The following is a 14427-nucleotide window of genomic DNA, read 5'->3' as shown; positions in this document are numbered from 1 at the left end:
TTTTATTTATTCATTTGACAGACAAAGATCACAAGTAGGCAGAGAGGCAGGCAGAGAGAGAGGGAGGAAGCAGGCTCCCTGCCGAGCAGAGAGCCCGATGCGGGGCTCGATCCCAGGACCCTGAGACCATGACCTGAGCCAAAGGCAGAGGCTTAACCCACTGAGCCACCCAGGCGCCCTGTTTTATGAGTCTTTAGCAAGTACAAATTGTTAGTGAAGTTTGATAAAAATGAATGGGAGAGTGAATCATTATTACTTTTTCTTAATGCCTTTCTACTTTCTTTTTAAGTTGATATCCTTTGGGACATCTTATTTATTTGAGAGAGATAGAGAGAAAGCAAGTGAGCACATGAGTAGGGGGAAGGGCAGAGGGAGAAGCAGACTCCCAGCTGAGCAGGGAGCCTAATGTGGGGCTCAACGTGGGCTTGATCCCAGGACCTGGGTAGACGGCTTACTTAACTGACTGGGCCACCCACGCACCGCCTTTGGAACATCTTTGTCATGTGGTCCTAAATGCTTCCCTTTGCATTGCTGGACCCACTGAATAGTTGAAATAAGTATTAGTAAAATATTAGGCTCTCATGGGGCGCCTGGGTGGGTGTAGCATTCCACAACAGCTCTTCCCAACCTGTCCCTTTCATCTGTGAATACCCCAATCCATAGTACTTCTGTTAAGAAGTATCTCATTGTTAGTTACATATTATTTTACTTGACTGGAAAACCCTAGAGATTGGATTTATGTGAGTGATGTAGGCTTGGTAAGATTGATGATATTTGGCAAATACTTATATGAAGGAGTTTAGCTTCTTGTCTCTGAGTTACAGCTTCACCTAAAGTGATTTATATCAACACATTGAACAAAATTTCGCATAACCTGATATTTAAGATCAAGGAACAAATGAGCCATTTCCTAACTTGAAAGAAGCTTCTTTTTCTTTAATTGCAGTATCTCCCCCGACCCACCCTTTCTTTACACAGACTGAAACTTTTAGCGGGTGGAACGAGTCATGTTTCTATGAATTTGGGCTAGCCCATGTGTATAAGCCAGTTTGCCTGGGGCGCTTAAAAGTTGGTGCAGAGGCAGTAGGCATACTGAGAGTAGCATTTGTTGTAGCCTCTTTGCCTGTGCCATGTAGTTTTTTTCCAGTGATTAGTTTCTAATTCTTGAAGAATTAGGGCGAGAGCACACATAGAATGACAAATTCTCCACTTAATGAGGATATTGTTTTGATGGTGCAGGCATTTGATTTCTAAAGTAGCTTGAAAAGCTCTTGTATAATACAATTGTGAGTGCCTCAGTTATGTATGAATACAATGATGGGGCTGTAAAGTAAGTAGAGACAGCTGTGTCCATCAGAGAAACCATCATGGGAATTTGTGCCAAAGGGTGGAAGGATCAGGTAAAGAGAGCTGATAGAGAACTGGAAAGGGAACGCAGCCAATATGATGAGAAAGGAGACACCTTTGTATTTGCCTGTATAGAAACGGTGGCCTTGAGCAGCTGTCTAATGTGGAAATTCAAAACCCATGTATGGTGAAGAAAACAAAAGACAAGGACTGATAGATGTCATTAGCAGTCATTTCCAGTGTGCTTAAATTGAAAGTTAGATATGAAGTCTCTGGAGAGACCAAAGGATTGTGCAGTAAGTAACTTTTTCCAGTGGCCTCTGTTTTTAACTTTGAGGAGGAAAATTTATTCCTTACCATCCAATGCTATTTCTTACTGTTATTATGTGTATTCTTCATTTATGTTAATGATTAATAACAAGGATAAATTAAAGGATCTCAAAAATGAAAAATTATTTTTATTTTTATTTTAAAATGTTTAAAAGCAATTTATAACATTTATTAGGAGAGATTGGCAGGTGAATGTGAGGTCTAAGCCCAGTCCAAGTTGAAGTCAAATCTATTCCTATTCTTTTGGGTTCCCATCTGTATATTGCCATGTTGTTTTCACAGCGTGGGCAGGCACTGGAACATAGTGGACACTTAATGACTGTGTGTGCAATGAAATCACTTGTAATTTTCCTGTCCTCTCCACATAATTCCCTACCCATTGAACCTCACACTGGCTGTACTCTTAAATTCATGATATGCTTGGGGTGCCTGCGTGGCTCAGTTAGTTAAGTGTCCAACTCTTGATTTCGGCTTAGTTCATGATCTCAGGGTCATGAGATCAAGCCCCACATTGGATTCTGTGCTCAGTGGGCAGTCTGCTTGAGATTCTCTCTCTCCTTCTCCCTTTGCCCTTCCCCCATGCACGCATGTTCTCTCTCTTTCTCTCTCTCAAATAAATGAATAATTCTTTAAAAAAAATTCATGATATATTTATGTAAATGAAAAATGAAGCAAAAATAAATCAGAATGCTCATGGAATTTTAAGAGGATCATTAATCAGTTGTAAGATAGTCAAATAAATCCCTGAAGTGATGTTTGATATTTTATATGCTTCTATGTCTTTCTGAGGAGTGTTCATAGTTTTTTTCCTGGGCTGAATAGAATATGTGGTCTTTTGTGACTGGTATCTTTTACTGTACATAGATAATCATAATTCATCTATGTTGTAGAATCTGTCAGTTCTTCTTTAAAAAAAAATATTTGGGGGATGCCTGGGTGGCTCAGTCAGCTGGGTGTCTGCCTTTGGCTTAGGTCATGATCCTGGGATCGAGTCCTGATCAGGCTCCTTGCTCAGTGGGGAGCCTGCTTTTACCTCTGTCTGCTGTTTCCCCTGCTTGTGCTCTCTCCTTCTCACTCTCTGACAAATATAATAAATAAAATCTTAAAAAAAAAACTAGAAATGTTAATAAGACTGAAGGACAAAGAAACATATGATAAGTAAATACAACTACCAGAAATGTGGAGAAAGAAATCATAAGAGAAAATATATCTACAATACTGTTTTATAAAAAAAACCTGTAAAAGTGGATCTGTGTAGTTCAAACTTTTGTGTTCAAGGGTCAACTATATTTTTAATTCTCTTGGGTATAAGTATTTGTGTGGACATATGGTTTCATTTCTCTGGAGTATGCACCTAGGAGTTGAATTGCTGAGTTATATGGTAATTCTATCCTTAACTATATGAAGAGCTGCCAGGCAGAGGGACTACATTTTACATTCCCACCTGCAGTGCATGAAAGTTCCAATTTCTCCGCATTTCCACTATTGATTGTTACTACCTTCCTTTGACTATACCCATCCTATTGATGTCTCATGAAATGGTATCTGATTATACCTTCTATCTGCATTTCCTTGATGGCTAATGATATTGAGCATCTTTTCATGTATTCATTCACTAACATATATCTTTTTTGTTTGAATTTATGAGTTATTTGTGTTTTCTTTTTTGAGTTGTAATAGTTCTGTTTGTATTTTGGATACAAGTCAGTTATTAGACATAAATGTTTTATAAAACTCCATTCTGTTTTTCCTCTTTCTTAGTGATGTCCTTTGAAGCACAAATGTTTCAGTTTTGATGAAGTCCAATTTATCTATTTTTTTTAAAGATTTTATTTATTTGAGGGAGAAAGAGAAGTGGGGAGGGGTAGAGGGAGAAGGAGAAGCAGATTCCCCTCTGAGCAGAAAGCCTCATGAAGGGCTCAGTCCCAGACCTTGGGATCATGACCTGAGCAAAAGGCTGCCACTTAACCCACTGAGCCACCCAGGAGCCCTGATACGATTTTTCTCTTATCACTTGTACTTTTGGTGTCATATCTAAGAAAGCATTCCTTTTTTTTTTTTTTAAGATTTTATTTATTTATTTGGCAGAGAGAGATCAAGTAGGCAGAGCAGCAGGCAGAGAGAGAAGGGGAAAGAAAGCAGGCTCCCCGCTGAGCAGAGATCCCAATGTGGGGCTTGATCCCAGGACCCTGAGATCATGACCTGAGCTGAAGGCAGAGGCTTAACCCACTGAGCCACCCAGGCACCCCCTAAGAAAGCATTCCTTAATCTCAGAGTATAAAGATTTACCACTATGTTTTGTTCCAAGAAGTTAATACTTTAACATTTTTGATAGTTTTATAGTTTTTTAATGCAAATACAGTGTGCACATAAGCTGTCTATTCATTTTTTTTGGCTGCATAGCCTGGCATTGGGATTGGTGACTCTGATGGCCAGCTGGGCTTCTCTTTCCATGGTGGGTTTGCGGTTCTTGGAGGAGTCGTTGTGAGCAGTCTCTGCACAGTAAGATTTGTTTCACGTGACATTGTGGAGTAGGAACTTCAGAAGCCACTGGGCAGTATGTGCTTTGTTTTCCTGTTGCTCCCATTACCATTGTTGGGCATCAAGATCTGGTCGTTGAATCTTCTGTGCACCCTATTGTTAATGCCTCTGGATTTCCACCAGTTGAACTTAATTTTGACATATTGGTCTGACTGGTGTCAATGAACTGCTTGGTCCTCTTTTCAACAATCTTGGGCTTCCCCACAGGTCTCAGGGCGGCCATGATGTGAAGCAGAGGATGGCTGCCACCTCTGCAGGCAGTGCGGAAGAAGAGAGTAGTACTTTTAACTTTTTCATTTAAGTCTTTGGTTTCATTTCGAGTTAATTTATGTGTGCAGTGTGAAGTCAGGGTTATATTCTTTGGGATATGAATATGCAGTTGACCCATCATTTGTTGAGAAGACTGTTCTTCCCCATTGACTTGTCTCGCTATCCTTGTTGAGAGTCAGATGACCATAAATGCAGAAATCTGTTTTTTTTTTTTTTAAAGTCTGTAATCTTTTGAGTTGTCTTCACTAGGCAAAATTAGGCATAGTGTTGCAGAGAGTATTTGAATCCTTTGTTTTTCAAAATAGGTTCAGGTCACTTCCTGACTAGGGACCAACATTAAGGGAGGATTCCATCTAAAGTTGCATCACTCTCCTGTGCCTTTTGAAGTATTTCTGAGAAATCCTTCATTTAGTGTGCTTTTCTTGGATTTTACCTTTATTTAAATTTGGAAATCTCAGTTTAAAAAAAAATCCAGTTCTCTTGCTTTCTTCACAAACATTGTAAACATGTTAGTATTAGTTATAGTATTATAGAGATTTGGGTTTTTACCCCCCTTGTTTTCAAAGTTTAGCTGGAGGGAATGGTTAATTTTTAAAGGAGTCATGCTTGTAAAGTTGGGATAGTGCTGAGTGGCTGATGGTCTGCTGATTCCAGCTGTGAAATGTGTTTTGGAGAGCAGAAAAACAATTTGCTTCCATTCCAATACACTATAATTCTTGAGGTCCACTGAATTTCTAAAAACAATGACTCAGAAAGTGAGATGAAGAATTGTGAACTACATTTTTCCTTAGTATCTTCTAGTATTTGGAAAGGAGAGATATACTCACTAGGATCTATTGAGATGAGATGAATATCAGAATTGATTGAGAGTTTGATTATATGGACTTTAAAGTTTAGGAGATTAGCTACCTCTAATGTAATGCTGCAGTTTACAAGTATTTATTTCTGTTTTTCATTTGGTTCTTTAAAAAAATATTTATTTATTTGACAGAGAGAGAGATCACAAGCAGGCAGAGAGGCAGGCAGAGGGGGAGGGGGAAGCAGGCTCCCTGCTGAGTGGAGGACCCCCCCCCCCATGTGGGGCTCCATCTCAGGAACCTGAGATCGTGACCTGAGCTGAAGGCGGAGGCTTAACCCACTGAGTCACCCAGGTGCCCCCATTTGGTTCTTTTTTCATGACATATTTAAAAGGGGGAAATTTTTAAAAAATATTTAAAAGGGGGAAGTTTTCTGTAGCCCATATTTATATTAATTTCTTCAGCTCTGAAAATATCTATGGAATGTGTATATGAATTAGGTTGCTCAGTGGGAGTGTAATAATGAAATCTGTGAAATACTGTAGAACATATGTCAAAGTGTATTATCTTTGTACTATTTAGTGTGCCTTTGTCCTTTGTATGTATCTATAATATGTGTCCATAATGTGCATTCAGTGGATATAGTAATATCATAGTTACCTACAGGTCAGTTTTCCCCAAACATCCCCAACAGAACCCTTTAAAACCCTGAAATAAAAGTTTTTTTAAAAGATGAGTAAAAAATTAGAAAGCTCATACCTTGTATTTCACGTGACATATGTACTTTTTTTAGGGCCATTAACTTTTTTAGAAGTTATCTTTAAAAAGGAAAACTCAAGGGGCTCCTGGGTGGCTCTAGTGGGTTAAGTCGCTGCCTTCGGCTCAGGTCATGATCTCAGGGTCTTGGGATCGAGTCCCGCATCGGGCTCTCTGCTCAGCAGAGAGCCTGCTTCCCTCTCTCTCTCTCTCTCTCTGCCTGCCTCTCTGTCTACTTGTGATCTCTCTCTGTCAAATAAATAAATAAAAAATCTTAAAAAAAAAAAAAAGGAAAACTCAAAATAGGTAGTGATTGAAGGAGCTCTAATGAAAACTGTGTGTGATGGGTGTTAGGCGCAACTGATGAATCATTTAACCTTGTATCAAAATTAATGATGGACTGTATGTTGGCTAATTGAATTTAAATTAAATACTGTAAGAAAAAAAGAATAGTTGCATTTCTCTACTATGGTATTATCTTAAAAAATAAAATTAAAATGTAAAAAAGCCAAAAAAAGAAAAAGAAAAAACTACTGTGTGAGGGGCCCAGTAATGGTGTGTGCTTCTTTAGTGCCCATGAACACCATGACACTAGCATTTTAGGATGACAGTCACTGCTGCACACAGGCTTCCTGAATCAGAAAGCAAGTAATACATGTTTGTGTGTGTGTATGTGTGTGTGTGTGTGTTTTAAAGATTTTATTTATTCATTTGAGAGAGAGAGAAGGAGCAGGGGGGGTGGGCAGAGGGAGAAGGTGGAAAAGCAGTAGACTCCCCACTGAGCAGAGAGCCTGATGCGGGGCTTGATCCCAGGACCTGAGATCATGACCTGAGCCAAAGGCTCAGGTGCTTAATTGACTAAGCCACCCCCCAGGTGCCCCAACATGTAATACATGTTTAAGAAAGATGCCTATTTTTTAAAAAATAGTTTAAAATGAAAGATCTGGCTTTTAGGTGAGCACACTATTTGAGTATTTGAAAAGTTTTTTTTATGTAGATGACTTTCTGCCAGTGTCATATAAACAAGCTTTGATTAATTTAGGTGCCTTTCTTAATTTGTTCAAACATATTTATTATGCTGCATTCAGGTATTATTCTACACAGTGGAAATTCAGCAGTGAACACAAATTCTTACATACCCCTCTAATCAAGTGGGCGAAAGACAAAATAAATTTAAAAATAATAATATCTTAACAGAACATGTAAATTATTTTTATTATTGAAAGTAAATCTTAAAGTAGTTCATTATTGTTCTTTTTCTCATTATTAAGTATGCTTTTGCATGAAACATGATCATACATTGATAACTCTGTTCCTCTTAAGCTCAGTAACATACACTGGGACTTTCTGCTGGGTAGGGAATTGTCAGGTGTGCAGTTTACATTTCAGGTTATGCTATTTTTTTGCGCTTATACTCATATGATTCGTGTAATTTGGCTATTTTGCTAGTGGAAGTAAAGATTATTGTTATGGAATCTTGTCTGTCTTGTGATTGTATAAATTTAGATTCTAACTTGGGACCTAAACTGTAAAGTAGAATACTTCAGTTTGATCCTCCAGTGTACCTTTTAGAGGAAAACATTTGTAAAAATGTTAAACAGATACTTGTGGAATGAGAAGCCAGAAGTTCTTTAAGTTAGGCTTTTTATGTTGTCTGATTCTGCAGTTGCCTTTGAGTAGTCCCTCTAAAGTTTGTGAGACAGTCGAGTATTATTTTGTGTTGTTGACGGATGAGGGCATTAGACTCAAAGACCTTATTGGCCTGGCCAGGAGCAGAGAGGAGAGCCTCTAGGTAGACAGACATCACTTACTTGACTGAATCATGTTGAGCCTTGTTTAGTAGAGTTCAGAAAGATGGTATTGGAGTTTCCATGTAGTGACGGTGTTCACTGTCACGACTGCGTGATTTATTATTCTTTAAAGGAGAGAACCACAGGACAGTCTTTCCTATTAGTTTGTTAATTGGCTGGACTGAAAGCAGGAAGAAAGAAATTGAGTGCCTAATGTAAATACATAGGAGCGTGTAGTTTTCCATCATCTTTCTATGGAGGCACTCTTTGTGAATTACTTTGCTTCATTGGTCCTTACTTTAGTACTTGTTCTGTTTTTCTCTTCCGACTATTGTATCATATTCCCTTTTAGGTGTATGTCTTCATTATCTTTTGCCTTTAAATTTCTGAACCAATTGTATCCTTTCTCTTTCCTCTCTAAATAATGTTGCTTGACTTATACACTTTGTTTCCTTTTAGCTTCTCTTTCTTGTTCTAGGAATAACTGTATAAAATACCCAATTTTTGCTAAAAGTTATAACCAGTTCTTCCCAGATTTGTTTCTTATTGGAATAGCATCAAACCAAAAGGAAACTGTAGAAGGGAAAAAAATGAACTTCACTTAGCTATTAAAATAATGACTGGTTTTATGGGGATTTTATGTGAGACTTGAAAAAATAAAACCATTTGGCTGTTTTGTTTTTATGCCATCAAAATATGAGGTACCAAAAAAATTTATTAAGAAATATCTCAATATTGCCATTTAAAATTTTTCAGGCTGCTATCCTTGTCCAGGGCCCAACATGAATCCTATTGCTCTTGGGAGCCGCTGGCTTGCTTATGCAGAAAACAAGGTAAGGCATGGCTCGTGTTTTGATTATTTGTAAGGGAGCAAGTGTTGAAGAGTTTTCCAAAGGTGATCACCAACCAACAATGAATGTTTAACTTACTAGTTTGTTTTCTTTGGTTTGATTTTGATTTTAATCAGGCACCCAGTAGTTATCCTATTTCCCTTATTGCTTAGGATCAGTATTTGGGCTCAACCTTAATTTTCTAACCTTAGTTTTATAGATAGAGCTTTATTCCATTAATCTTAGGCACAACATTGATATTACCTTAGTAGTTTCTGTGGAGCTAGAAATCAGGAGGCAGGGATGACTTTTGTTTTTATTGGTAGATTGGGAACAGAGCCATAGAATAATTTAATTGACTTTATGTGTCTACAGCTAAATCTGTAGCTGTAGATTTAGGGGGTTCAGCCATTTGTCTTATTAATTAAATCACAGGTGATCACATTTTGTTGAATTTTCTAGTTATTTATCAATTTCATTTATCTAATACAGTCATAATAGTAAATGAAGATATTATATTATTACATGGAAGAGTTTTTTTATGTCCAATTCAAAGACAAAGACAAATTTGAATTTTCAGAAAGAAAAAGTTAAATCTTTTTTATGCCATGTTGTGCTCTGCATGTGAATATAGAATGAAATCTAAAAAATATTACAGACTTCAGAGAAGATTAATTTTTTTATTTCATTTTAGCCTGCTTGTACAATTATTATATATTAAGAATAATAGGAAATAATATTTATTGAAGAATTTTTGACACAAGTCTGAATATGGCAAGTACAATAATTATTTGGAGAAACCACTGAGCATGTAAATCTCTGGAATTCACAAAATCAAGAAACTCCTGAAGAAAGTTATTTTTGTAGATAAATTTCTTGATACTTTTCCCAAAATTCTGTTTGCTACAGATATTTTGCGTCTTACTGAGTGTCATAATGCCATTTCTAGTATATCTCATAAAAATAGCTCTTTTCAAAATATTTTCAAAAAAGACAAGAGGCATACAATTCAGTGGTGACATAATGATATCTTCTAATATTTATATCTGTAATACGTTTCCTTGAGTGCTGGAGATATCCAAGAAGAATATGCAAAAATTGTCTTTTGGCTCTTGTAAATGTATTCTCACACGTGGGAAACTACCCATTTAGAATTGTAGGTGTTATGCAAATAGTTACATATTGTTTTCTAGCAGAAGGAACTCCCTTCATAGATGCATACTTGGGTGTGTGCCAGTTGTCTTGCTTGTCTTGCCTTTGTAGAGATAAGTGTCATTAATAACTAGCATTCTATACAGAGACCAGAAGGTGTAGTGGCATTTACAAGGAGTTTGTTAATCAGATAACTTTACCATCCTTTGAAGAAAATATTTTTAGATAAATGTCTTTCCATAGTATTTACAAAAATGCTAGTATTTATTAACAGTTTCTAATTGCTTTGGTAACAGTTTCTGATTGTTTTGGTTTTTGGGCTGAGTGTGGAATTGCAAAATTTAATTAAATTTTGGAGTAACAATCTCTTTCAATGAAAATGCTCTTTGACTAAAATTTTAAGCAAGAGGCTATATATGGGAATGCAAGCTGGTGTAGCCACTCTGGAAAACAGTATGGAGGTTCCTCAAAAAGTTGAAAATAGAGCTATCCTATAACTCAGTATTTGTACTACTGGAGATTTACCTCAAAGATACAAATGTAGTAATCCGAAGGGGCCCTGCATCCCAGTGTTTATAGCAGCAATGTCCACAATAGCCAAACTATGGAAAGAGCCCAGATGTCCATCAACAGATGAATGGATAAAGAAGATGTAGTGTGTGTGTGTGTGTATATATATATGTATATATTACCCACATACATAGATATATCTATATGTACATATATGCATATACGTATGTACGTTTCCTATACATACATACATATATATGTATACACACACACACACACACATATAACATGGAATATTACTCAACCAGCAAAAAAAAGAAATCTTGCCATTTGCAACAACATGGATGGAAAGAGAGGGTATTATGCTAAGCGAAGTAAGTCAATCAGAGAAAGACAATTATCATATGATCTCACTTATGTGTGGAATTTGAGAAACAAAGCAGAGGATCATAGGGGAAGAGAGGAAAAAATGAAACAAGACGAAACCAGAGAGGGAAACAAACCATAAGAGATCCTTAATCTCAGAAAACAACCTGAGGGTAGCTGGAGCAGAGGACAGGTAGGGGAGTTGGAGTGGCTGGGTGCGGTGGGGTGGCTGGGTGATAGACATTGGGGAGGGTATATATTGTGGTGAGCGCTATGTATTGTGTAAGACTGATGAATCACAGACATGTACCCCTGAAACAAATAATATATGTTAACAATAAATTTTTAAAAAGACTTAAATATGAGTCAGGAAACCAAGACGATCCTAAAGGAGAACACAGGCAGTAACTTCTTTGACATCAGCCATAGCAACCTCTTATTAGATATGTCACCCGAGGCAAGGGAAACAAAAGCAAAAATAAATTATTGGGATTTCCTCAAGATAAAAAAACTTCAGCACAGTGAAGGAAACAATCAGTAAAACAAAAGGCAACCTATGGAATGGGGGAGGATATTTGCATATGACATATCTGATAAAGGGTCAGTATCCAAAATATATAAAGAATTCAATAAACTCAACACCCCAAAAATGAATAATCTAGTGAAAATGGGTAGAAGACATGAACGAACATTTTTCCAAAGACATACAGATGGCCAAGAGACACATGAAAAGATGCTCAACATCACTGATGATTAGGGAGATACAAATCAAAACTACAGTGTGATATCACCTCACACCTGTCAGAATGGCTAAAATCAGCAACACAAGAAACAATAGGTGTTGGTGAGGATGTAGAGAAAGGGGAACTTCTAGCAGTACTGGTGGGAATGAAACTGGTATAGCCACTCTGGAAAACAGTATGGAGTTAAAAATTAAAAATAGAATTACCTTACAATCTAGCAGTTGTACTACTGTGTATTTACCCAAAGAATACAAAAATACTAATTTAGAAGGATACATGTACCCCAATATTTATAGCAACATTACATAATAACCAAATTATGGAAATAGTCCAATTCCAATAACCAAGGAATGGATAAAGAAGATGTGATATGAGGCGCCTGGGTGGCTCAGTGGGTTAAGGTCTCTGCCTTTGGCTCAGGTCGTGGTCCTGGGATCAGGCCCTGCATCGGGCTCTCTGCTCGATAGGGAGCCTGCTTCCTCTTCTCTCTCTGCCTGCCTCTCTGCCCACTTGTGATCTCTGTCTGCCAAATGAATAGATAAAAGTCTTAAAAAAAAAATATATCTATATAGATATATATGTATACACACGCACATATGTATATACATACATACATACACAATGGAATATTAGCCATAACAAAGACTAAATCTTGCCATTTGCGGTGATGTGGATGGAGTAGAGAGTATTATGCTAAGCAAAATAAGTCAGTCAGAGAAAGACAAATACCATATGATTTCACTCATGTGTGGAATTTAAGAAACAAAACAAATGAGCATAGTGGAGAAAAAAGAGAGGCAAACCAAGAAAAGGACTCTTAACTATAGAGAACAAATTGATGGTTACCAGAGGTGAGGTGTGGGTGAAGGGATGGGGTAAATAGGTGATGAGAATTAAGAAGGGCACTTGTGATGAGCACCAGGTGTTGTATGTAAGTGTTGAATCACTAAATTGTACATCTGAAACTAATGTTAGACTATATATTAACTAACTGGAATTTAAATTAAAACTTTAAATAAATAAAACAATAAAATTAAGTCATAAAGAAAGAGGCCATATATACTGATTGGGTTTTTCTTTTTTTTTTTTTAGTTAGTTTTTAAATTTAAATTCAGTAAATTAGCATATATTATTAGTTTTAGAGGTAGAGGTCAGTGAGTCATCAGTCTTATATAATACCCAGTGCTCCTTACATCACATGCCCTCCTTAATGTCCAACACCCCATTACCTCATCCCTCCATGCTCCTCACCTCCAGCAACCCTCAGTTTGTTTCTTGAGATTAAGAGTCTCTTATGGTTTGTCTCCCTCTCTGGTTTCATCTTGTTTCATTTTTTTTCTCTCCTCCCCCATGATCCTCTGCTTTGTTTCTCAAATTCCATATATAAGTGAGATCATACAATAATTGTCCTTCTCTGATTGACTTATTTCGCTTAGCATAATACCCTCTCTTTCCACCCATGTTGTTGCAAATGGCAAGAGTTCATTTTTTAATTTTTTGCTAGTTGAGTAATATTCCATTGTATATATATATATACTACATCTTCTTTATCCATTCATCTGTCAATGGACATCTGGGCTCTTTCCATAGTTTGGCTATTGTGGACATTGCTGCTATAAATACTGGGATGCAGGTGCCCCTTCAGATTACTACAATTGTGTCTTTGGGGTAAATCCCCAGTAGTGCAAATGCTGGGTTGTAGGGTAGTTCTGTTTTCAAGGGGTTTGTTTTCAGGGCTTCTCTTTAAACTTACTTTTAACTAGGAAAGCTTACAGAAAAGCTGTAAGAATAAATATAGTACAGATACCACAAAGCACACTCATGTACCTTTTATTATTTCAGAGTGAGTTGCATATATCACATTACCCCTAAATACTTATCAGTCAATTTAATCTTGAGAAAATGCTTTTAGCTATTTTACCACCCATATTCCAGTTTTATCAATTAACCCCATCATATCATTTGTAGAGCTTTTTTTTTTGTAGTTCAGGGTCCAGGCTAGGATCAGATATTATATTTTGTTGGGATGTCCCCTGAGATTCTTTTTTTTTTTTCCCTAAAGATTTTATTTATTTATTTGACAGACAGAGATCACAAGTAGGCAGAGAGGCAGGCAGAGAGAGAGAGAGAAGAGGAAGCAGGCTCCCTGCGGAGCAGACAGCCCGATGTGGGGCTCGATCCCAGGACCCTGGGATCATGACCTGGGCCGAAGGCAGAGGTCCTAACCCACTGAGCCACCCAGGCGCCCCTGAGATTCTTTTAATATGTAAGAGTTGACAGTCTTGCTTTGTCTTTTACAGCATTGATGATTTTGAAGAATATAGCCCCCTACCACTACTCCTTACACCCCCTTTTTTTAATGGAATGATTTTTAGTTTGATTTTTTAATGTTTTCTCTTGATTATATTCAGGTTATATATTTCTGGCTAGAATACAACATGAATATTGTTCTGTATTTCTTATAGTGTAATTTTTTTGTCCTTAATTATTGTGGCTTTCAAATTGTCCCACAATTGACCAAGGAGAGCCCTTCAGGCTGGTTCTTGTGACATGGTGACATGCCTTCATCAATTTTTTACTTAAAATTTTTTAAAAATTACTTTACTTGCTATCATAAGTTAAGGTTCATCTAGTATCTGCCCTGTTGTCAGTCCTGGAATCCTCTACTTCTGATTCCCCTGTTCCTTTTAATGGGCCATGGCTTTAGATACTAAGCTTTGTCCAGTGGATGTGCTCATTGTTATGGGGCTGTTTTTGCTTTTAGACACTTTCAGTGGACAAAGTTTGGAAACACTGCATATTACATACATACTTCTATATGTACGTAAATCAGCAAATATACATATACATACATACTTATGCACCTACACACATATTTTGGAAATGAAGGGTACACATGGGTATTTCCATAGGATTCTTTCCTTTCATCCTCCATCTCACATTGATTTGTCCTTTTTTTGCATGGGAGACTGATATCAGCATATTTATTTCTTTG

The 14427-nt window shown here is 37.1% G+C and overlaps 1 protein-coding gene across 9 annotated transcripts in view; it reads left to right on the top strand.

The window, feature by feature from the left end:
- The window catches only part of BCAS3 (BCAS3 microtubule associated cell migration factor), a 592326-nt gene that overhangs the window by 145454 nt on the left and 432445 nt on the right, over window positions 1-14427 (top strand). For all 9 annotated transcript variants that reach the window (XM_047708851.1, XM_047708852.1, XM_047708848.1 and 6 more), the window contains exon 10: window positions 8588-8664. In XM_047708851.1, coding sequence (XP_047564807.1) covers window positions 8588-8664 — 77 coding nt within the window. The remainder of the gene's footprint in view (window positions 1-8587; window positions 8665-14427) is intronic.

Source organism: Lutra lutra, chromosome 16 (assembly GCF_902655055.1).
Source record: "Lutra lutra chromosome 16, mLutLut1.2, whole genome shotgun sequence".
NCBI classification, from domain to species: Eukaryota; Metazoa; Chordata; class Mammalia; order Carnivora; family Mustelidae; genus Lutra; species Lutra lutra.
Note: the sequence above shows the minus strand (reverse complement) of the source record. Positions and strands in the feature narration are given on the sequence as shown.